Source organism: Hippopotamus amphibius, chromosome 4 (genome assembly GCF_030028045.1).
Source record: "Hippopotamus amphibius kiboko isolate mHipAmp2 chromosome 4, mHipAmp2.hap2, whole genome shotgun sequence".
Taxonomy (NCBI): domain Eukaryota; kingdom Metazoa; phylum Chordata; class Mammalia; order Artiodactyla; family Hippopotamidae; genus Hippopotamus; species Hippopotamus amphibius.
The window spans coordinates 105,160,003-105,186,143 of NC_080189.1; the positions used below are offsets into that span (position 1 = coordinate 105,160,003).

The 26,141-nt window shown below is 37.3% G+C and overlaps 1 protein-coding gene across 1 annotated transcript in view; it reads right to left on the reverse strand.

The window, feature by feature from the left end:
• Window positions 1-26,141, reverse strand: part of SPMIP7 (sperm microtubule inner protein 7) — a 49,797-nt gene that overhangs the window by 12,327 nt on the left and 11,329 nt on the right. The window contains exons 3-7 of the mRNA XM_057733236.1: window positions 10,499-10,575; window positions 8,032-8,170; window positions 7,137-7,204; window positions 3,937-3,978; window positions 2,304-2,411 (exon numbers count right to left, since the gene is read on the reverse strand). Coding sequence (XP_057589219.1) covers window positions 2,304-2,411; window positions 3,937-3,978; window positions 7,137-7,204; window positions 8,032-8,170; window positions 10,499-10,575 — 434 coding nt within the window. The remainder of the gene's footprint in view (window positions 1-2,303; window positions 2,412-3,936; window positions 3,979-7,136; window positions 7,205-8,031; window positions 8,171-10,498; window positions 10,576-26,141) is intronic.

The window sequence follows — 26,141 nt, forward strand, 5'->3', positions numbered from 1 at the left end:
TGACATTATATATTTTGTATCAATATCTCACAATAAAAATGGAAAACGTTTCTTTGTGTTAAAAGGTTAAGGTAAGATTCCATTAAAAAAATGAAACCTCGTTCAAAACAAGAAACTTTGCATCTTTGGAGGCCCTCTAGTGTCCGATTTGGGGAAGTACAGTTAATGTGCAATTCTTTTACATGATTCACTCAATTTTCTTTCCTTAAAAACACTAATTAACTGCAAGACGAGGTAGAATGGCATGCTCCCAAATTTCCTCAAGTTAAATGGCATGTTCTCATCAAATTTTTAAAATGCTGCCAGACTGCTCTTTACTCTGCTTGAAGAATGACCCAGAAGAATACAGTTTATTCTTTAGCAGGGATGTTTCACAAAACATTTCAAAATTCAAATGTACATTTCAAAGCAGAAACACAACTTTATGCCAGTAGGGTATTTTCAGTTGGGTTTATCCTCATAGTCTTTCTTAAAGAATTTTTGGAATTGCTACATTTAATAGCAATGATTTCCTTGCAGAAATTGTGGAAGAATCATAACCAACCAAGCCTTTCTCAGGACTCAGCTAAAACATCATAGCTTTCAAGCCTTGAGGGTGAAAGTGACCTCTCCGTACAGCTGAGATCAGAAACACTCAGCTCACTGCTCAGGAGACGCCTCTGTCCTGCTTTAGATGATCACTGTTGGCACACAGAGCTCCTCTGCCTTGCAGGTTTGCAAGCACGTGACGGCTGTCTTTGGAGCAGTACCTGAAGTAATTTATGTACTCTTCTTCTTCCTTCCTCCCTCCCTCCCTCCCTTCTTTCTTTTTCTTTCTCTTTCTTCCTTCCTTCCTTCCTTTCCTTCTTTCTTTCTTTCTTCCTTCCTTTCTTTCTTTCTTTCTTTCTTTCTTTCTTTCTTTCTTTCTTTCTTTCTTTCTTTCTTTCTTTCTTTCTTTCTTTCCTTTCTTCCTTCCTTCTTTCTCTCCCTCCCTCCTTCTCCCTCTCTCTCTTTCCATCTTTTGGTTGAAATAGATCAACTTATTTAATTCTTCAATGCAGTAAGTTACAGAAATATATTTTAAAACCAAACTTAGTTTTGTAACATATTTTAGTTTGGCCAAATAAGAATAAGAGAGTCAGAATATATAACACAGGAAAATTCAAAATTATTATAGGAGTAGAATACGTCTAAAGGACAGCCACGTGACATTTAGCTAGTTCATCTCTTGAACACAACTGACATGTGGCAGGACGCCTCCTGCAAACTTCTCAGTCATCACAGAGACTGATGGGGTAACGGCTATAATGTGTAGCAGCTCAGTGACATAATGAAGAAGACGTGGTACATATATACAACGAAATGTGACTCAGCCATAAAAAAGGATGAAATAATTCCATTTGCAGCAACATGGATGGACCAAGAGATTATCATACTGAGTGAAGTCAGTCAGACAGAGAAAGACAAATACCATGTGATATCTCTTATATGTGGAATCTAAGAAAAGGGTACAAATGAACTTATTTACAAAACTGAAGTAGAGTCACAGGTGCAGAAAAATTTATGGCTACCAGGGGTAAAGGGGGGAGGGATAAATTGGCAGATTGGGATTGACATATACACACTATTATATATAACATGGATAGGCAAAAAGGACCAACTGTATGGCATGGGGTATTATTACATCAATACTCTGTAATGGCCTATATGGGAAAAGAATCTAAAAAAGAGTGGATATATGTATATGTATAACTGACTTACTTTGCTGTACACCTGAAACTAACACAACATTGTAAATCAATACTCCAATAAAAATTAAAAAAATAAAAGACACAGAACGTCAGCTGCCTGTAGTGTATCTTGTGAATCCTAGGGAAGTAATTTCTGAGCCTCAGTATTTCCATATATATATTCATAAAACATAGAATGTGAAGACATATTGCATATATATGTAGGCGCCCAGGTTAGTCAGTGCTCAAAACTGTAATCTCCTCTGTGAGAAACCACAGTCCTTTCAGAAAACAGGTATCTTTCTTCTTAAGCTGTGCTCAGTACCAAGCAGGTTTTTTTTTTTCATGTACAGTTGATTTACAATGTTGTGTTAATTTCTGCTCTACAGTAAAGTGATTCAGTTATACATATATATATATATATATATACATTCTTTTTCAGATTCTTTTCCATTATGGCTTATCCCTGTGTTGTACAGTAGGACCTTGTTGTTTATCCAAGGCCGTTCTTTATTGCTTCATTCATTGCAAAGCCCGTGACCGCGCCTCCTCCTGAATGACACCCTGAGGGGAACGACCATGAGTGGAACTCACCGACTTGAGTGTGTATAGAGAATATTAGAGCTGCGAGGCTTGGCGAGAGATGTGATGTCGCCACAGGGGTTGTCAACATCATCAGCATTTGTAGACTGCACGCAACCACTGTTAGGATGAAAAGAAACATAAAAAAAAATAGATGAACATACTCTAACTTGCAAAAGAAATCTTGCCAAAGTAGATCAAAATTCAAAATGCAAAAACTTCACCACAGTGATGGATCAATTTGCCTTAAAAAAATAAAGTAAGGAGATTTTCTCTTTTTTAGAGTAAGAGTTGATCTTCAGTTTAGGCCAGAGTGAGAGTAACAGTTGGTTTGTGTTTTTGTTTGGAGGTTCTAGCAGGGGAGTGCAGCTACTTGTACACCCTTTATCGAAGAACGGTCCTCCTCTATCAGGGAAAGTCGTCCTCTTCGACCAAGCACGCAGCTTCGGGAGGGACACACATGGAGTGGTGAGGGAGGAAGGGGACACCTGCCTAGCCAGCCAGATCAGCCGAATCAACCCTGGCGATCAATGGGGTGGCAGAGGTCGCAGCCAGATTGCCCTCACATCCTGCTTTGTGTTTTTGAGCAAAGCAGCAGCCATTTCTGCAACCCTGAGCCAACTCCTCCCCTAGAGCCTGGAGGCGGCTGGGGCAAGGCAGAGACAGGGGTCGCCAGAGCTGAGGGGGCTTCTGTGGGGATGGAAATGCCTGGGATTCTGGGCAACCAGCGATGTGCCTTCAGGGCCTTCGAGAAGGTCCAATTAGTTCACAGCAGTGAGCGGGTGTCCCAGAGGCACTTCTGGGGCCACTTGTGGAAAGATGAGCCACCTCCACTGTGGAGCAGGAAAGGCTAGAGTAACGGGGGCAAAGATGAAAGGCCCAGATGCCTCCATTTTCTTGGATTTACTTTGTTCCAAGGTACTGTGATCTGAATGTTTATGCCTCCCCCCCAACCCCAATTCACATGTTGAATTCCTCACACCTAAAGGTGATGGCATCAGGAGGTGGGAGGTACTTGGGTCGATAGTGTTCTTATAAAAGGGGTGCCACGAGCTCCTCGCCCCCTGCACCATGCATGGACACAAGTCTGTGACCCTTTGGCTATCTGTGACTTCCAGCCTGCAGAACTCTGGGAAATTAACATCTGTTGTTTACAAGCCACCCAGTCTGTGCTATGTTGTGACAGCAGCCCAAGCTGACTAAAACACGAGTTTTTTCTCCACTATAAAGCAGAGAAGACCCTGAATGGGAGATGATGCACATCTGTGTCACCTGTAGAAAGCCAGATTTAAACAGAAAAGCAAGAGGTCACGTTTCCTGCCCTTCAGCATTGGTGAGCACAACACAGCTTCCATATCAAATCTTTCTGGTTGACAACACCCAATATTAGTAGCATCCAAAGTATTTCATTTCATAAAATAACCAATTTGGGAAAACTGAAAATACTGCTCTCCCTTTCTTTCATAAAACTCTTTAACACATTTTTGATGAAGCTCCTGCCAGGCACCATGCTAGGAAAACTTTAGAAATCCGTTAGAAAGCCTAAGTTGTTTTAAAAAGTGAATTACAAACATGAGTGAACTGAAAGCAACTACAATTTAGATGTAAATCTAGTATTTTTAAAACATTAAGAAACATTACTTACGTATAGAGAGGAATGTATTTGCTTCTGGAACTTGGACTCACACTCAGAAAAAGAGAAAATATGGACAACTGAGTTATTGAAGTTAATAAACATCAAATGATTAGAGTATTTCTCATTAACATAAGTCTTCAGAGATATCTCATAGGAATTGGCTTCCAAAAGTTTGTAATTTTAAACAGAAATGATTTAAAGGTGTAGTTTTAAGTGATGAAAATCAAACACAGAACAAATTGACTCCAACAGCCAATGTCACCTAAGCCCTGTTGACTCTTATGATTTAGCTCCAAAGCCCCCTCTCCCGGGTTTTTCTTTGCTGTTTTCGTCCTCAATGATTAGACATGCCATATTTGGCAAAGCTGACCTCTCATTTTCTTAGACACACAGAAGGTCCACATTTGAATGGCTCTTATTGACCGTGTAGGATAACTTTCCATGGTGGAGAGGAAGCAGCCATGGCCCAAAGAAGTTCAGGGACGTACACAAGACTGCAGTTATTTAGGGCACTTCAAGAGGCTTTATTTTGTACTTTCCCTGCTCCAACTCTAGAGTCAGTCATTTCTCCAAGGGTCTCACAAAGTCTTTTATTGGAGAATGGCATTTTAAACCAGCATTTTGGAGCTAGACAGGCTTCTGGTTGCTGGGACGTCCCTGCTTCTAGGCCCTTCCAGTGGACAGAATGAGGCCTATATGGGTGTATATGAACCCATGTGTACCCACGTATCTACATATATTTCTGTATTTACTTTCTGCATAAATATATTAAAATAAAGGGATACCTCAGAGATATTACGGGTTCCATTCTAGATTAAGTGAATACCACAGTCAAGAGAGTCACAGAAATTTTTGATTTCCCAGTGCATATAAAAATTATGCTTATACTATACTGTAGTCTATTAAGTGTACAATGGCATTATGTCTAAAAGTTGTTCATACCTTAATTAAAAAATACTTTACTTTTGGGATTTCCCTGGTGGCGCCGTGGTTAAGAATCCGCCTGCTGATGCAGGGGACATGGGTTTGATCCCTGGTCTGGGAAGATCCCACATGCCATGGAGCAACTAAGCCTGTGAGCCACAACTACCGAGCCTGCACTCTAAAACCCATGAGCCACAGCTATGGAGTCCTGCTGAGAAATGGGTCCCTTGCTCAGATCATAAGCAAGAATCAAATTCAAATGGTTTAAAGACATAAATGTGAAAAGCAAAACTTTAATTTCTTTAGGAGAAAAAAGTAAATAAAGAAGGATGATATGCTTATTACTTCTGGATAGGGCAAGATCTATTAAAAATTCCACAAAAATAACAAGATGTGGAGGAAAATATTGATGAATTCAGTTACACTAAAATTCCAAACTTCATCTCTGCAAAGGGCACCATAAAATACAAAAGTCACAGACTAGAAGGAGATATCTTGACGTATATTACCAATAAAGGATTTTTATCCAGAATAATAGAGAGAAAATTTCTATATTTCTATAATCAATAAGTAAAAGACAAAATATATGACCAAGTAAATTATACATGTGAATGATCATGAAGTAAGTTACAACTTACAAAAAATGATTATTAGTAACCAGGTAAATGTTAAAATTACAATGAATTACAATTTCATACTTCTAAAATTCAAATTTTTTTAAATTTGAAAATACCAAATACTGGCCACAAAGTGCAGTAGTGGGAATTCAAGCATCGCTGATGGTTGGTCCATTGGTAAAACTCATTTGGAGAATAACGTAGCAATATTTAGAACATAAAGAAATTTACACGTCTTGATGTAGCAATTGTAGATGTAAGGATGTATACATAAAACCCTGAAAAAGCTTTATACGTTACAAAGATATGGGGATGTTGTTTCCAACTTCAGTAGAAATCGGACAAAAAATTAAATTATGAGAATGGAAGAATAAATTGTGGTATATCCATTTCATGGACAACCATGCATCATTTTCTCTAAAATGAATACCTAGAGATGCCAGCATGAGTCTCACAAACACAATACTGAACAAAAATGCTAAGTTGTAGGGCTTCCCTGGTGGCGCAGTGGTTAAGAATCCACCTGCCAATGCAGAGGACATGGGTTCCATCCCTGCTCCAGGAAGATCCCACATGCCGAGGAGCAACTAAGCTCGTGAGCCACAACTATTGAGCCCATGTGCTGCAACTACTGAAGCCCGCGTGTCTAGAGCTGGTGCTCCAGAACAAGAGAAACCACTGCAATGAGAAGCCCGAGCACCTCAACGAAGAGTAGCTCCCTCTTGCCGCAACTAGAGAACGCCCATGTGCAGTAACAAAGACCCAATGCAGCCAAAGATAAAAAATAAATAATAAAATTAAAATCTTAAAAAATATATAAATAAATAAATAAAATCACTGCTTTAAAAAAAAGCCTTAAAAACGCTGTTGTATGAATTTACATTTGATACCACTTGTAAACATGGAACACAATTCCATATCTTGGTTGAGAATAATATACATTTTAAGGGTGCATGAAAATGTGAAACTACACAGCCGGAATAATGGTGATCTCTTAGGAAGGCACATGTGTTTAGAGAGAAGTATACAGAGGCTTCTGTGGTGTTAGTAAAGGTTTGTTTTTATAGTTGGGAAGTAGATACATAGATTACATCATATTTTTATTTTACATTTTTATATAGGAATTATTCAAAACTAAATTAAAAAATAAAAACAGAGATGATGGCTGGATTGTGGGTTAAAATTAGAAGCAAAAAGAGACGAAACAGTGACATCTTTAAAGACAGAAACACCAAAATTTTACACTAAATGCACAAAATTATATACGTGGAAAGATTAGTAACAAATCATTGTTTCTAGCATTAATAGAACACAAAAAACTATATGATGCAAAAGTTGATAGAAAATTCACAATCTCTTGAAGTTCATGCATTTTACAATTCTTCATAGCAAATGATTTATAAAACACTCATTTTTAAACGGTTGTGGTATATTCAGTAGTCTACATTTTAAGAAGGGTTAAGAGAAAACAGGAGAAAGCTGGCAACACTGAGAAACTGAACTGGGATTTGGGTTCTCTTTCCAGCCACAGGGACAAAATCTGAGGGCCGCTGGGACGGTCTCCAGAGGACATGCCCCTCACCCATGGGCCAGAGCATCAGATTCTTAATGATAAATATTTGAGAGTGGAAAAATTTAGTGATGAGAACATTAGGAGATAAAACTTACAAATTAACTGGTTTGACCGGTACCAAGAAAGATCTTGTTTGAAATCTGTCCCAGAGTCCACCAACCATCTAAAATACCATCAAAATGAATGAGAAGTATTTAACAAAGCTACTTAATTTCTAGTAGTTAAGTTCCAATTACTGTAATTTCTAGTATATAAACTCCAATTACTGTAATCTCTAGTATACAAGCTTCAAACATATCAGTCCTCTCATATCTCAGGCAAGAGCCCCAGGCACCCAATGGAAGGCATCCGGAGCATCCTTATCCGTCTGCTCAGGGGTTGCTCCAGAGCCTCTCCCAGGCTTTGCTATGCTCTCAGACCCTCAGGGTTGGTCTCTTTTCTCATAGCTAGAAGCTCCAACCTCCTTTGGATGGGAGCCCTTGTGAAAGGTCTGATTTGGGTTTTCATCCCAGGATTGTATTCCGGGCTCCCCCTTAGCCCAGGCTCCACAGCCCCAGGCTAGTCTCCTCCACCCAGAGCCTGAGCTTTGACCCTCATCTTGCCAGGAAGGACTTTGGATACATGTATAATTCAACACCAAACAATATGTAATAAAAGACCAATTTCACAAGATATAAAAATATTTTAAAGGAGTTGAGAGATCCTTAAAAAAATAGTTACAGGAATCCAGACACATTTTTGGTCCTTTAATTGGTTTTCTCTGCACAAATCCTGTGCTGAGATTTTATATTAAAGCTATATTTTCCCTCCTATTATCATTTTTCTCTGTAAAAGCTGAAGTTTTTCAAAACAATGTGGGCTTCTTAACCTGTAGTTCACAAACCAATTACGAGTCCATGTTTAGAATTGTATTTCAATATAACTGTGTATTTTTCAGTTCTGTGTATTTTTACATATTAAAAAGCTTCATCAAGAGAGGTGGTCACTGACCTGAGTAACCGCGGGCAACCCTTCATATCTTTTCAGTGTAAAACACTGTGAGATGGGGTCAGCAGCTTTTTCTACTGTTTTTTCTTCTGGATCAAGCTTTGGTGGTAGCATCTTGTCCCAAGGAACCATTTCGTAAGCCCTATGACATTATTAAATAATGACGTTTTGTGAAAAATACATATTCAGTTGGCACAGTTCTTAGCAATATCATATTCTGGTAGGCGGAATTCTACAGTGTCCCCCCAAATTTCTGCACCTAGGGTACATACTGTACATCATGACCTCACCTTGGGTGTGGGCAGAGCAAGTGAACATGGTAGGGTATCACTCTGATGATAGCTCATGTGGCAACTTCGTATGGCAAAAGGGATTGTGCACATGTAATTAAGGTCCCTAATCAGTTGAATGTGAGTTAACCAAAAGGCGGATTATCTTAAATGGTTCTGACCCAAACAGGTGAGCCCTAAAAAGAGGCAAGAAAGCAGCAACAGACACACTTCAGTTATCTGTAAACAAATCCTTTGAGTCCTGGAGCTGCACTGAGCTGAATTCCACCAGCAATCTGAATGATCCTGGGAGATGGGGACTCAGCCATTGCTGACATCTTGACTCCGGCCTGAGAAACTGGAGCACTGAACCCAGCGGGGACATGCCGGCACTTCTGTCTTATGGAGACATGAGATGCTAAATGGGCACGATGTGAAGGTGCCACTTTGTGGTCATCTGTCACACAGCAATAGAAAACTAATGCATACGCGTATACACATCTTACACATTACAAAACAAATTGCATCTGAGCTTTGGAGCAGGGCAAGAAGAACATTAATTTATAAATAAACCATGGCTTAGAAAATTGAGTTTGTTTGTTTAAGATCACTCAGCCACCGATGGTGGAAGTTAGAGCTCCAATCTTGATTATCTGCTTCTGGAGAGTCAGTAACATTCACATGATGTTCACCCCCGTCCTCCCTAAAGCACTTTCTTAGTTTGCCCCCCGAGCACTAGGTCTATGCATCCTCCCCCCATTGGTTGCCTCCTCTCAGTCTCTTCTGCTGGCACTCCCCCTTTTCTCCTCCTTCTTGATGTACAGATGCCAAGATTCAAGCTCTGCTGTCTCCTTTGGCTCATCCAGTGCTGTGATGTCCATCCTTGCCCACAATCCATGACACCCAGACTTACCCCCACAGCCCAGACCTCTCCCCCAAAACTGCAGACCCACAGATGCTGGTGCCTACTGGACACATTCCCTTGGATGTCTAATGAGCACCTTTATATTCAGTATGTCTAAAACTGACCTCTGATTTTTCCCTTCAAATCTGCTCCCCCTGCCTTCATCATGGTAAGTGATGGCATCAGTCCATCCAGCTGCAGAGCCCTAACCATGGATTGTTCTCCACACCCTTTCTTTCAGACTCATCATCTCCAGTCTGGACACTGTGTTGGCTCTGCTTTCAAAATGTACCCAGAGGCCAGCAACTGATACAACTTCCCACCACCATCCTCCAAAATGCTGTATCTCTGACCTAGATGACAGCAGCAACCTCCAACCTGGGCTCCCGGCTTCTCCCCTCAACTCAGTGCACTTGAACCCAGCAGCCACAACGACTGCTTTGATACACACACGTGATCTGGCCACTTCACTGAAAACACCCTACCGTTTACAATCTCTTCAAGTGCCCAGCAAGATCTGGTTCCTGGCACTTCCTGAATTCTTCTTTTGCTGCCCTCTCTTACTCTGCTGCAGACCCTTGGCCTTTGCTCTTCCTCAACACCTCAGTCACACTTCTGACACAGGGCTTTTGCTCTATATTCCTTTTGACTGGAAAATAGTCACTCCCAGATAACTGCACGTCACTCCCACACCTCTTCCAAGTTTCTGCTCAAATCTCATCACTCAAGGAGGCCTACCCGACCCCCTGGCTATTACAGAAGCCTATCACCCCACACAGGGCACTCTTGATCTTCTTATCCTGTTTTACTTTTTCTCTCATATTTTTTCACTGACATCACCTTCTAAGATATGGTCTATTTACTTATTATGTTTGTGACTTATTTTCCATCTCCGTTTAGAGTGAGTGCTCATTGAGGGAGTCCTTTACTCACTGGTGAATCTCACAGCCTAGGGTGTGGACACATAACAGATACTCTATATGATTTTTGACTGAGTAAAAGAATTCTCCTTCAAAGTTCTCTGCTCTCATTTCCTGTGATGCTGTTCCCTTATCTTGTCCTCTCTCTGTGACCATTTCTGACCATTTCTGTTTTGGTTTTATTTTTCTATTAAATATAGGTTTTCTTCCCTTAACTGTTTATTTTAGCAATCAATGTAATAAGTAAAGAATTGTGTCTGATGTTCTTTGAATTCCTCAGAGGATCCAGGATATTGTGGACACAAAGGAGATGTGTTATTAAAGAAAAAAATAAATATATTTTCAAATCAAATTCTATTGGTAAAAAAAATGCTTACTTTTGTGTAGAGGACTTGTAAAATGAGTCTTTTGCATTATATTTCTTGTTTGAGTGTAAAAGTGGTTGTCCATCATCCTAGAAGGGGTGAATAATGTTTTAAAAGATTAGATATAAATGAGAATTGTTAATGTTTTCTATTCACCATGCTTTCTTTTTGCCTCTTTCTGCATTTTTCTTCTTTCAAAGCACCTCTTGGATCAATAAGATTTAATGCTTTCCTCCTTTCCTTGATTGTCTAGAAAATTTACATTCTATGTGTACACACACACACACACCTATTGGTTAAATTAAAATTCACAAATATATATTATTCTACTCTTATCTCTGATTTTTGGTTTAAACATTATTTTAGTTTAAGATTGAAATTTATATAATTAATTTTAGACCTTTCTTGTTTTCTAACATACACACAAAAGACTATTTTTTTCCTTCCTAGCACAGTTTTAACTCCTTTATACAAAATGTGATGTTTTATTTTCAAATTTATCATTCAGTTTAAAACATTTTCTAATTTCTCCTGTGATTTATTCTTTGATCCATAGATTATTTAGAACTGTGGTGTTTAACTTAAAAATATTCGATGCTTTCCTAGACATCTTATTTATTTTTAATTTAACTCTGTGGTGGTTTGAGAACATATATAGTAAGTTACAGTCACTAATTTTTTTTCAAGCTCTTTATTGGAATATAATTGCTTTACACTCTTGTACCAGCTGTATTTATACATATATCCCCATATCCCTTCTCTCCTGTGACTCCCTCCCACCCTCCCCATCCTGGCCCTCTAAGGCATCACCCATCATGGAGTTGATCAACATTTGTTATACAGCAACTTCCCACTAGCTAGCTATTTTACAGTTGGTAGTATATATATGTCTATGCTACTCTCTCACTTCGTCCCAGCTTCCCCTTTCCCCCCCGCCCCCCCAACCCTGTGTCCTCCAGTCCATTCTCTGCATCTGCATCTTTATTCTTGCCTTGTTACTGGGTTCATCAATACAATTTTTTTTTTTTTTTTTTTTTTTTTTTTTAGATTCTGTATATGTGAGTTAGTGTATAGTATTTGTTTTTCTCTTTCTGGCTTACTTCATTCTGTATGACAGACTCTAGGTCTATCCACCTCATTACATATAGCTCCATTTCATTCCTTTTTTATGGCTAAGTAATATTACATTGTATATATGTGCCACATCTTCTTTATCCATTCATCTGTTGATGGGCATTTAGGTTGCTTCCATGTCCTGGCTATTGTAAATAGTGCTGCAATGAACATTATGGTACATGTTTCTTTTTGGATTGTGGTTTTCTCTGGGTATATGCCCAGTAGTGGGATTACTGGGTCATATGGTATTTCCATTTTTAATTTTTTAAGGAACCTCCAAACTGTTTTCCGTAGACAGTCTCTGATTTTGAATGCTAAACCAATCTTGAAATCCTGGAATAATCCCCACTTAGTCATGATGTATCATTCTTTTTATATATTACCAAATTCAATTTAGTAAAATTTTGCTGAGGTTTTTTTTTGTCTGTTCATAGGCCTATCAGACTAATTTTTGTTGTAATATCTTTTTCATAGTTTGCTGACAGGCTTCTTTTGTCCTCAGATATATTATTTGAGTAACATGATATTATTTCTTCTTTAAATATCTGATCTTATTCATCAGCAAAACTATCTAGCCCTGGAGTTTTTCTGTAGGAAGTGTTTTGATAATCAATTAAACAATTTTAATAGATATAGAGCTACTCAGACTTTCTTATTATGTCAGTTTTGGTAAGCTGTGTTTTCGAGGAATATGCTCCTTTTATGTAAGTTGTCAACTTCACTGGCAGAAAGTTATTTATCATATTCTTTATTAAAAAATAAACTATTGAGGTATAATAAATTGCAATGAACTAAATTTGATTAATGCATACAATTTGATGAGATATTACAGCTATGTAAACCCATGAAACCACACAACAGACAAGATTCAGAGCATTTATATTTTGCAAAAATATTTCTCATGCCCCTTTGCATCCATATCTCCCTGTGTTCCCAGGCCAGGGCAACAAGTGATCTGCTTTTGGTCACTTTATATTGGTTTGCATTTTTAAAGCTTTATTTAAATAGAATCAGTTGATATGCAATATTTTGTTTCTGTTTCAGTATAATGATTGTGATTCATTCATGCTGTTGCCTGTATCAGTGGATTTTTATTGCTGAATACTACTCCATTGTATGGCTATATCACAATTTGTTCATACTTTCACGTGCACGTGAACATTTAATTTGTTTCCACTTTTTGGCAAATATGAATAAAACTGCTTTGAATATTTATGTTCAAGTCATTGTGTGGCCATATATTTAAATTTGCCTTGGGTAAACATCAAGGAGTAGAAAGGCTGGGATACTTGATAGGTGTATGTTCCACTTCTGAACAAAGTGTTAAAAGAGTTTTCAGAGTATTTGTTAGATGTCGCCTTCCCACCAGCAGCGTGTGAGAGTTTCAGCGTTTTGGACCCATGGCAATACTTGGAATTTTCAGTCTTTGAAATTTTAGCGATTGTGGGGACACACTGTATTTAAACTGTATTTCACTAATAACTCAGCATGTTGAGCATCTTTTCATGTGTTTATTAGCCGTTCTTGTATTTTTTGTGCGACAAGTGTCTGTTCAGATTTTTTTATCATTTTTCATCTGGGTTGTTCATCTTGTTATTGATTGATTTTAAGAGATCTTTATACATCCTAGATACAAATCCTTTGTCATATACATGATTGTGAATATTTTCCCATTGTGTGGCTTGCTGATTCATTTTTTTAGAAATGCATTTTGAAAATCTAAATATTTCAAGCATTTTATAATCAATTTTTTAATGAGGCCTATTATCCACGTAAGGTTAACTTTTTGTACAGGTTAACGTAGTAAAACCTGAGGTTTTCCCCTGTGGGATATCCAGTTGTTTCAGTAATATATTAAAAGACTTTCCTTTCTTCACTTAAGTGCCTTGCTTGGCACGTTAAAAAAAACAAATGGCAATATGTTAGCTGGCTCTATTTCTGGACTCTCTTCTATGTTCCATTAATTTGCATGTCTATCGTTTTGCCTACTGGTACTGATTATTGTAACTTTATAGTAAGACTTGAAATCAGGTGGCATAGATCCTCCAACTTTATTTTTTTTATTCAAAATAGTTTTAGCTATTTTAGGTTTCCATTTTATAATCAGCTTGCCAATTTCTTCAAAAGTGCCTTTCAGGATTTTGATGGCGTTTGCATTGAAACTATCTATAGATCAACTGGGAAAGCATTAACATATTAACAATAATAAGTCTTTAAGTCCATGAGCCTGGTTTGCTTTTCATTTATTTAGCTCTTCTTTATTTCATTCAGGAATGTACTTTAGTGGTTAGGGAAGAAAGTGTGCATGTGTTTCATGAAATTCTACGTTGGTTTTGGCACTATTGTAACATAGAATCTTTTATAATTTCATTTTCCAATTGTTTGCTTCTGATATGTAAGGATACAAGTGGTTTTTATATATTAACAATAAACCTATGCTTTTAATAGATTCAACCTTTAGTAGTTGTTCTGTAGATTCTTGAGGATTTTCTACAACTATTATGCCATCTCTATGTAAAGAGGGATTTGTTTACTCCTTTCCAATATTTATGACTTATATTTCTCTTCCTTACCTTACTGGAATAGCTATTACCTCCATGAGGTGGAAAAGAAAAGCGGTAAGAGCAGACATTTTTGTCTTGTTCCTGATTTTAGGGAAAGAAAATTGTCTTTCATCATTACTTGAGTCTTAGTTTATCACAGATGTTCTAAGTCAGGTTGAGGAAGTCCTCTTATGAATCTAATTTGTTGAGGGTTTCTATTACAAATGAATATTGATTTCCCCCAGCTTCCTAAGAATAGTCTTGGTTATTTATGATTCTTTGGTTTCTGTATCCATTTTATAAAGAAAATTTCAATTTCCACAAATATACAGCTAGGATGTTGATTGGAATTGCATTGACTATAAATCAACTTAGAAAGGTCTAAAAACTTTTTTAATATTGAGCCTGCCAATCCAGTAATAGTATATTTCTCTATCTATTTGGGTATTTTTAAATTTCTCTCAATGCATTTAGTAGTTTTGCCACAGGGTTCCCAAATATCTTTTGTTAGATTTATTACTCAATAGTTGATAATTCTGATGCAATTTTAAATGATAGCTTAAACTTTTACAAAATGTCCTGCTTCTCAGTGATATTTAGAATACAATTAATGAATTTATAATAATGTTTATTTCTAGTAACCTTATTACATTCATTTTTTAAATTTTTGTAATTTTACTGCATATTTGATTGGATTTTTAACATGCATAATCATATTATGAAGAATAAGAGTTTTGTTTAATCCTTTCTAATTTTTATATTATTTTTCTGTTTCTTTGATTGAGCTGGCTAGGAACTCCAGTGTGTAGATGAGGTAAAAGAAGACAATACTTGATACAGATTATAAAGGAAATGCTTTTACCATTTCCTTGTCCAATATTGTTTGATTTCCCTTTTCATATATACCTATTGTTAATTCAAGGATAATTTTCAATTCTTTTCATCAAACTTTTTTTTTTTTTCTTATTTGAGATGAGTATATGACTTTTCTATTTTGATAGTTATGGTAACTGACTTCCTAAAGTTAAGCAAATCTTACATTTCTGGAATAGACCCAACTTTATCACAATGTATTAATGATGTGCTGTATTGCTAGATACTAAACATGTGTGTGCTTCTTCAGTCTTTATACCTTTCGTTACTGATTTCTAGCTTCAGTTGCAATAAGAGAATATTCGTTGTATAATTTCAATTCTTTTAATTTATTTTGATTTGTTTTATGTTCCAGGATATAATTTACTTGGTGAACCCTCTGTGTGAATTGAAAAGAATTCCTATTCTGCTGTTGTGTGGATTATACCAAGTAGGTCAAGTCAGTCAATAACGTCTTTTATATCTTCTTAATCTTCACTTTTTTCCTACCTTTTCCATAAGTTACAAAGAATGGAGTGCTTAAATCTCTGACAGTGATGTGGATCTGTTTTTCATTTCCATCAGTTTTTGCTACATGTATTTGAGTTATGTTATTAGGTGCATATACATTTCATAAATTGACCTCCCTTATCATGAAATACCTAGCTGGTAAAATTTTTGTTCTGAAATCTACTTTGATATTATTATAGTGACTTTTGTCTTCTTTACTTTTTGCACAGTACGTAGTTTCTGATCTTAAACTTTTATCTATTTCTATTTAACATGGATTTCTTGTAGCCAGAATATAGTTGGGTATTAATTTTTTTATTCAACATAACTATATTTAGTTACAGTCAATATAACAGTTGACATAATTTGGTTTAAATCTAGCTTTATTTGCTGTTTGTTTCATCTGCTCTCTTTCCTTTTGCATTACTTTGTTTTTGATTAGTTGAGGCTTTTTTTTCCTTTTTACAATAAAATTTTATCTTTGTTTATTAGCTTTACTTTCTCCCTTTCTTTCTCCCTTTCTTTCTTTCTTTCTTTCTTTCTTTCTTTCTTTCTTTCTTTCTTTCTTTTCTTTCTTTCTTTTCTTTCTTTTTCTTTCTTTTCTTTCTTTCTCTTTTTCTTTCTTTCTTTCTTTCTCTTTCTTTCTCTCTCTTTCTTTCTTTCCTCTTTCTTTCTTTCTCTTTCCTTTCTTTTCCTTCCTTCCTTCCTTCCTTCTTTTCTTTCCTTCCTTCTTTCCCTCTCTCTCTCTCTCTCTCTCTCTCTTTCATCATGGTCACGCTAGGATTTACAATATACATCTTTAATTCTATGGTTTACAGTATATTATACCATTTCACAAATAGTGTAAAAATTACAACAGCGTATCCCCATTTTTATCCTGACACTTCCTGTGTTATTGTTATGCAATTTATTTCTACATATGCTATAACTCCTAAGTACTTGTGATTATTGTTTCTTTAGCAGTAGATATGTTAAATAACTTAAAAATGAAACGTACTATTTTTTATTTTTAGCCATATATTTACCATTTCTGTTGACCTCAATTTCATTTCATTGTGGAAACTCAAATTTCCATATACTTTATTTTCTTCTGTCTAAAGAACTTCCTAGCAATACACTGTCTCAACTTTGTTTTTCTGAAAATGTCCCTGTGTGTTTTGCCTTTATTTTTGAAATTTATTATTGCTGGTTAAAGTGTTCTTAGTTGACTTTTAAAAATTTTAAAATGTGTCTCCATTTTCTTCTGGCTTGCACAGATTCTGACAAAAGGCCTGCTGTCATTTTTACATGTGCTCCTCTGCATATAATTTTTTTTCTCTACCTATTTTAAGATCTTCTCTTTATCACTGTTTTTCAACAATGTGATTGATGTGCATGGTTTTATTTATGTTTATTCAGCTTGGCATTTGCTGAATTTCTTGGGTCTGCAGATTTATAATTTCCATCAGGAATAATTTTGGCCATTATTTCCCCCAATATTTTTTCCCACTTTCCTTTCTCCCCTGGGATTCCAATTACTTGTATGTTGGACTGTTTGCTATTCTCCCACAGCTGACTGATGCTGTATTTAATTAATTAATTAATTTACTTTAAACTCTTTATTGGAATATAATTGCTTTACACTGTTGTGCCAGTTTTTGCTGTATAACAAAGTGAATCAGCTGTATTTATACATATATTCCCATATCCCCTCCCTCCCGTGACTCCCTTCCACCCTCCCTATTTCAGCCCTCTAAGTCATCACCCATCATCAAGCTGATCTCCCTGTGTTATGCAGCAGCTTCTCACTGATGCTATATTTATTAATTTTCTCTCTGCATTTCATTTTGGACAGTTTCTACTGCTATATCTTTAATTTCACTGATCTTTTATTCCTCAGTGTCTAATCTGCTTTGAAGCTACCCGTTTACCTTTCATTTTCATTTTGACTGTGTTTTTCTCTAGAAGTCCTCTTGAGTCTCGTTTGTCTCGCCAATTTTCCACCTCATCAAGGTTGTGGTCTCCTCTACACCCTGAATGTAGGGAACACATTTGTAATAGCTGTTTGAACGTATCCTCATCTGCTTGTTTCTTCATGTTGGTCACTTCTGTATCTGGAATTACTAACTGACATTTTCTCCTATGTGTAATATTTTTCTTCTTTGCATAAATTAATTTTTTAATTGAGTATCTGTTTTGGACTTTAGTTGGTTGCTAAAACTGGTTTTGTACTTAAATAGTGTTAGATTCTATTTCAGTGCAAAGTTCAATAACAGCAATCAGTTGGGTGCTTTTGAGGGTTGCTTTTAACCTTTGTTCATTAAAGTCCAGACGAACCTCGTGGGTTTTTATCTGGCTCCTTTGCCTGCAAGGTGTTTGTTTTCTCATTTTGTCTAATTTATAGTATTTGCTGTCTCCTTTCCCTATGCTACCTAGTAGTAATTTCTCTTGTTTCTGTTCTCTGCCCTCTGTGGTGGGGTTGGTCCAGTGTCTTGAGTAGGCTTCCTGGTGGGGGTGTCTGATGCCTACTTTCTGGTGTGTGGATTTGAGTCTTTTGCCTCTGATGAGCAGGGCCATGTCAGGTGGTGTGTTTTAGGGTATCTGTGAGCTTAATATGGCTTTAGGTAGTCTGTGTGCTGATGGGTGGGTTTGTGTTCCTGTCTTGTTTGTAGTTTGGTGTGAGGTATCCAGCACTGGCCATTGCAGGCAGTCGGGTGAAGCCAGGTCTTAGACTCTGATAGAGGGCTCTGTCAGAGTTCTCTGTGGTTAATCTTCCCTGTGGCTGAGGACTCTCTAGTGGTCTAGCATCCTGGACTCAGTGCTCCCTCCCCAGAGCTTCCAACTTGACTTCTGGTCGAGGAATCCAGACTCCAGAGGTTGCTCATCCCAGTCAGACCAAATTCAACATCAACTTGTGATTCTCATTTCCCTTGTAGGAGTCTATGTGGTATTTAAGTCACCGTGGGAGGGGTATTTTAGTAGCTACCATGTCTTGGGTCCTGTGGATTACCTTTTCCTTCAGCAGCAGCACCACCAGGCAGGTTCTGAGGAGACCAGCTCCTGTCAGAAAGAACTGGACCCCACAATGTCCCAAAGCTGAAGCCCCAGTGGGTCCTGTGGACTCAGCCCCAGGTTGTTCTGAAGCCCAGGCTGTCAGCATGGACTCAGCCTTGCACATTCCAGAAGCCAAAGCCCTAGCATGTCCTGAGGAAATGGGGCTCCTGTCACCTGTGCGTGGAGCCAACCAGAGGAACCTTTGGAGTAAGGCTAACTAAGCCTGACTACAGAGGTGATATCCTTCTGAAGAGTCTACCTGATATCCTGTGAACTACAAAGTTTCTTCCTTCTACTCTATGGGGACATGAACCATCCCCTGCCTGTTTGGGCTTCAGAAAACGATCACACAGTTCTTTACAATAGCTCTTTCCTCAGCTTTGGTAGTTTCCTCTTAAGGATGCCCAGATCAGTGCTCAAAGATCTGCGCAATCCCTCCCCCAGATCTCCAGAGCCCCTTCTGTGGCTCCCTCCTCCTTAGCACCCTACTCTGCAAATTCTGCTTGACTTGGCCCCCAAAATGCCAATCTCTGTCTCCTCAACTGCGTAAGCATGTAAAGCTTCATATGGATTTCCCTTCTCTGGACTGTGGTTTAGAAACTGTCACCAGGTAGTAAGCCAGTACAATTGTAGAGTTCACACCATTCTTTTTCCTTCCTTAGAGATCTCAATACTTCACTGCCTCTTGTCTAGCATCTGGAAGCCATTAATTCTCATAATTTGTGTGGTTTTCTATATTATTAAGGCAGGAAAGTTGAGTGCATGTTACTCCATCTCCTCTACTTCAATAATTTCTTCTGTTATTTTTCTTCTCTGTTTGTACTACTGTTGGTTTACTTTGCTGTCCATTTTCTAGCTTTTTGAGAAGGGATTTTCATTCATCAAAAAAGGTGCTACTGGACTCCCTCTTGCAAGAGCACCGGAATTACAACTAAATGCTGAACAATCATTGACAGAAAGACACTGGAACTCACCAAAAAAGACACCCCACATCCAGAGACAAAGGAGAAGCTGCAATGAGATGCTAGGAGGGACGCAATCACGTTAAAATCAAATCCCATAAATGCTGGGTGGGTGTCTCACAAACTGGAGAACAGTTATACTGCAGAAGTCCACCCACTAAAGTGAGGGTTCTGAGCCCCATGTCAGGCTTCCTAACTGGGAGTCCAGCAACAGAAGGAGGAATCCCCAGAGAATCAGACTTCTAAAGCCAGTGGGATTTGATTTCAGGACCTCCACAGGACTGGGGAAAATGGAGACTCCACTGTTGGAGGGCACACAAAGCAGTGTGCTCACCAGGACCCAGGGGGAAGGAGCAGTGACCACAAAGGAGACTGAACCAGACCTACCTGCTGGTATTGGAGGGTTGCCTGCAGAGGTGGGGAGCAGCTGTGGCTCACTGAGGAGACAGGGGCACTGGCAGCAGGGGTTCTGGGAAGTGCTCATTGGTGTGAACCCTCCCAGAGTCCACCATTAGCCCCACCAAAGAGCCTGTAAGCTCCAGTGCTACGTAGCCTCAGGCCAAAAAGCCAACAAGGTGTGAACACAGCCCCACCCATTAGCAGACAAGCAGATTAAAGTTTTACTGAGCTCTGCCCATCAAATTGGATTAAAGTCTTACTGAGCTCTGCCCACCCAGCCCTACCCACCATCAGTTCCTCCCATCAGGAAGCACACACGAGCCTCCTAGATAGCTTCCCCCACAAGAGGGCAGACAGCAGTATCAAGCAGTATCCGCAGTATTTCATCTTGTGGAACTGAAAAGCACAGCCACAGAAAGAGAAAACGAAAAAGCAGAGGACTTTGTTCCAGATGAAGGGACAAGATAAAACACCAGAAAAACAACTAAATGAAGAGGAGATAGGTACCCTTCCAGAAAGAGAATTCAGTATAATGATGGTGAAGATGATCCAGGACTTTGAAAAAAGACTGCATGCAAAGATCCAAAAGTTTACCAAAGACCTAGAAGAATTAAAGAGCAAACAAACAGAGATATGCAACACAATAACTGAAATGAAAAATACAGTAGAAGGAACCAATAGCAGATTAATTGAGGCGGAAGGGCGAATAAGTGACCTGGAAGACAGAATGGTGAAAATTACTGATATGGAAAAGAATAAGGAAAAAAGAATGGGAAGAACTGAAGACAGCCTAAGATACCTCTGGGACAATGTTAAATGCACCAACATTCACATTATAGGGGTCCCAGAAGGAGAAGAGAGAGAGAAAGGACCAAAGAAAATATTGGAAGAGATTCTAGTTGAAAACTTCCTTAACATGGGAAAGGAAATAGCTACCCAAGTCCCAGAAGTGCAGAGAGTCCCAGGCAGGATAAACCCAAGGAGAAACACACCAAGACATATAGTAGTCAAATTGACAAAAATTAAAGATAGAGAAATGTTATTAAAAGCAACAAGGGAAAAATGACAAATAACATACAAGGGAACTCCCATAAGCTTAAGAGCTGATTTCTCAGCAGAAACTCTGCCAGCCAGAAGGGAATGGCATGATATATTTCAAGTGATGAAAGGGAATAACCTACAGCCAAGAATACTCTACCCAGCAAGGATCTCATTCAGATTTGATGGAGAAATCAAAAGCTTTACAGACAAGCAACAGCTAAGAGAATTCAGCACCACCAAACCAGCCCTACAACAAATACTAAAGGAACTTCTCTAAGCGGGAAACATAAGAGAAGAAAAGGACCTACAAAAACAAGCCCAAAACAATTAAGTAAATGGTAATAGGAACATACATATCAATAATTACCTTGAATGCAAATGGACTAAATGCACCAACCAAAAGACACAGACTGGCTGAATCGATACAAAAACAAGACCCATATATGTGCTGTCTACAAGAGACCCACTTCAGACCTAGGGACACATACAGACAGAAAGTGAGGAGACAGAAAAAGATATTCCATGCAAATGGAAATCAAAAGAAAGCTGCACTAGCGATACTCATATCAGATAAAATAGACTTTAAAATAAAAAATGTTACAAGAGACAAGAAAGGACACTGCATAAAGATCAAGGGATCCATCCAAGAAGAGGAGATAACAATTATAAATATATATGCACCCAATATAGGAGCACCTCAATACACAAGGCGAATGCTAACAACTATGAAAGAGGAAATGCAAGGCAGAAATAGAGACAAAGATGTAGAGAACAAACACATGCACACCAAGTGGGGAAAGCAGGGAGGGTTGGGGGGAGACGAATTGGGAGATTGGGATACCAAAGTATACACTCTAAATATATGCTGTTTTTTAACTGTTAACTGTATCTCAATAAAAGTTCTTAAAAAAAAAAAATAGGTGCTACTAGTATTTAGTGGGGAGAATCCAGGAATGCTGCTAATCATTCTACACTGCAGAAAATGTCCTCCACAACAAAGAATAACTCAGCCCAAAATGTCAATTGTGCCAATGTTGAGAAACCCTGGTTTAACATATTATTTCCTTTCTATTGTTTAGGTTTTCTTCAGGGACTCTAATTATGCATATATTCTCTCCTCTTTGCTTATCTTCCTTTTCAACTATTTTCACTGAGATATTTTTAACTAATTCTTCATCTTCGTTTTATTTTCTTGGATGTTTCCTGCCTTTCTTCAATGTCCCTCATTACAGTTTTATTTTAATTAAATTTTAATTTTAGTTTCCTTTGGCATCATGTAATTAGAAATTATGTCAATTTCTAAATGAATTTTATTTCATTTATTTCACCTAAAATTTTATTTGTAATGTTTTGAATTTCTGCATGAAGGCAATTTTTTCACATTCTCAAATGCCTGCTTGAAAATACATCATAAACTTCACAGTGTTATATTACAATTTTTAGAACTGTCAACTTTTATGGTTAATTTGGGGAGGAATTTTCTTCACTAAAGTATTTGGATTCTTGTTTTCTGTTTTATTACAGTTTTCTTTAATTCACTCTGTGAGCTCCATGTGGTTTACAATATTTGTAGTTCAATGATGCCCTCTTCTGTCAGTGTAGCAAAGTACAGTTTCTTAAATAATTTTTTTTTTTTTTGTTATCTTAGTTGACTGTTACCAGAGAGGTTGTATAATCCCCAATTAAATAATTCTTTTTGCCTTTTAGGATCTTAAATTTTCCTCTTTTCCTTCTTTTTTTCCCTTTACCACCAAACATCCAAAGAGTGACTCTCCTTCCTTTTTATCTTCTTCTCCTGTACAATCAATTCCTTTTAGAAACTGCCATCTCAAATCATATGTTAACTCCTTCTCCGTAGACTTAGACTTTAGACATCATCTCTATTTTTAGTCTTAGACTTTATTTATCCATGGTTTTGACCAATTTTAGTCTGGCTTCTGTCTACCCTGTAATTTTTCCAAAGCTGTCATTTACCAAAAAATGGTTTCTGTCAAAAAGTTGAGACATGACTTGTTAGGATTTTGTGTTCTCTTTTGAACTTGCAGTAATTTCAAATTTAGAATTTCACTGTCTTCTAGTCATGGTGATGGTAACATTTCAGTATCTGTTCTGTTATGCATTGTTTTTGAGGCTCTGTGGGGAAGCATAGCTTTATGTGGTTCCTATTGTATTTGGCTTCCCCAGAGTTATATTTTTTGTTCTTGATCAGCATTGGGAGATAGTTATCCATTGTTTTTCAATGAATCAACTTGTGGCACTGGTGTTCTTTTAAAATATGTTTGTTTTCTATTTTCTTAATTTCTCGTTTTATCATTATTATATCCTCCCTTCAACTTAAAATACTCTTCTCTTGTTTTGAGATGGATGCTTTTAGTTCTTAAGTATTCAGGTTTTCTTCTGTTATAACATATTCATTTAAGATTATATATTTTCCTCCAGGCATTATTATAGTTGTATTCCCACACATGCTGCTACAATAATTTTATTTTTTAAATTGAAGTACAATTGATATACAATATTATATAAGCTATAGGAGTATAGTACAGTGATTCACAATTTTTAAAGGTTCTCTGTTCTCTGAATGCTCTGTGCATACTATCTCATAAAGAAATGATTAAATTTGCTCTTTGACATCATTGCTAGTGTTCTTGGAATCTGGTTCAATGGGAACCTCTACTAATAACTCTAGATATTTCTTAGAATCTTTTGACAAAACTAATGACGTTGAAGGAGATCTCTCTTTATGTCCTGATACTTTAGCATCATTCACCTTAAGATCCAACATAACCATCAATATCATGAATGTTTCAATTTCCTAGAATTTCTTCATGTTCAACAAGACCTGACAAAAGATAACAACTGATGCTCAGATTTCAAACAATGCAATTACCATAAACAATGTGAAGAAATAACTTTCAAAAATTTCCTACTTCTTTCCATTTTTGTGTCTCCCATGCTTTGTTTCTGAGACTTCTGCTGCCATTTCTGTTGGTGCTGGGGCTGACACTGACAGCTGCTGCTGTTGCTGTCACATTTGGCTTTATTGCGTAGAACCACAACTAATCCTTAATGTACAGCCGAAAATGTGAGGGGATGCCTCAGGGAACTCCAGAAATAAACAGCAGTGAATGTAACAATTGTGCCTTCACATTCTATTCTACACATCCTATTGTGTCTATCCTACTCTTTTACACACCTGGAAGTCCAAATAAACATACGTTCTTCTTTCCCACTCTATCCTCTATGTTTTTTACTCTCCCTTCAGTATTTTCCATCTTTTTGTAAATTTGTGCATCATCAAGAATAGTTTCCTCTTTTATCTACAGTTCTCTAATTCTCTCTTTAACCATGTCTAATCTGCTATAGCATCCATCTACCATGTTCTTTGCTTATTGTATTTTTCAGTTCTGAAACTACATTTTCCCCAATTTTCTGTTTGCATTTTACAATTTCTAACTTATTTACAAAAATTGTGAGCTCATATTTTTTTCTTTTTTAACATTTTGTGCATATTTCCAATGTCTAGAATCAATTCGTGAGTCTTTTTGTTTTCTCTCATTTTTGATTCTCATTCATGGTGTCCTTTCTCTTTATGTGTTTGGTTACTGCTGATTGTGTGTTAAATATTGTATTTTAAAAGTTATTGACAGAAATAAACTGAGGCTTGGTAATTAACACGTTATCTTTATTTGTATCTGTCTGGATCCTGGGAATGATAGCAATCTTCGGTCACCTTAATACCAATTCAAGACTTGAAGTTTTCTCATTTACTGTGAAGCGAGCTGTAGTCTGCTTAAGAGCTTTTTATTATTGACCTACTTTTACTTCTAAGGTGCCAGCTTTCAGCCCAAAGTGGTGGGTAGTTTCCAAAGATCAATTCTAATTTTTGATGCTTTATACCTATGAGACTAGTAAATGTTCAGTTAGTTTCTCCTTCCAGAGCAGCAGATTTCTGTAAGGCCAAAGTGACCCTAAGTGCTGGCTTAAAGTTTAGACTTTCTAGCTTCTCATTGGCCCAGTAATTTCTCTCCACCTTATTAGCTTTTTAATATTAAAAATATATATAGTAATCCAGTTTATTTTTTCATTAGAAGTATTGTCCCATGTTACTTAGTTCCACCACTGGTAGTAAAACATCAAGATTTATTTTTGTCATAAAAGTCTAAGCTTATTTTAAATTTAAATGTTTTATGAGCTTTTGCATGATAAGCACCAAATTCAGAATTCCGATTCTAAAATAGACAGCTAAGTAAAGTATGCAGCCTTGTCAAAAATTTATAGCCTTAGATGGAAAAAAAGGCATCAATGCCTTCAATTACAATGTTCCCTTTCATTTGCTCTCACAGGACTTACCAGAAGGAGCAATGGATTCTTTGAAGAGTCTGGAGACGGAATAAGTAAAAGTAACAAATACAAATTTTCTTTACCCTTGAAACCAAATTCTGCATTTTATCTGAATTTAGAATAGCTCAAAACAGGTCAACCCCCCCCCCTCGCCCCCGCCGCTTCTAATGCCATGATTTTCTGATAGAGAAAAACACATAGGCAAGGAAAGACCTGAAGTCCTGGCATGGGTGGATGGCATCTTAAGTAAAGGAGGCACTGGTGACATTATTTTTCCATGGCCATATGCCCTAGTACAAGTGATGATCTGTGGGAAGCATGCTCCATTTCTCTTTGTGGTAAAATTAGAAAGACAAAGGGCGAGGTGAGAAAAGAGGGAAAAGAAGTCAATCTGAGTCTTTAACCACAGATAAATTATCAGGCGGATCAACTTTAGGAAGGAATAAATACAAGAGTTACAGAAATGGAAATAGATTCCTTGAAGGTACCCATACCTTTACTGCTAAATAGGCATGGGATTTCTTTTGGGGGTGATGAAAACGTTCTAAAATTAGATTGTGGTAATGTACAATTCAGTGAGTAACCAAAAAAACAAAAAACGAAGAACAAAAAAACAAACCCACTGAATTGAATACTTCAAATGGGTAAATCTTATGGTTTATAAAATATTCCTCAGTAAAGCTGTTTAAAAAAAAAAAATCCTTGTCATATCTATGTATCCCTCGAGGAGTCTTCAAGCAATATAAATATCAAGGGTTTACAGACTATTAAATCTACATAGGATGACTCAGAAATATATCTAGGTTTAAAGTTGGATTTTATATTTACTATCTTTGTGGCCCAAAGTCAGCTGCT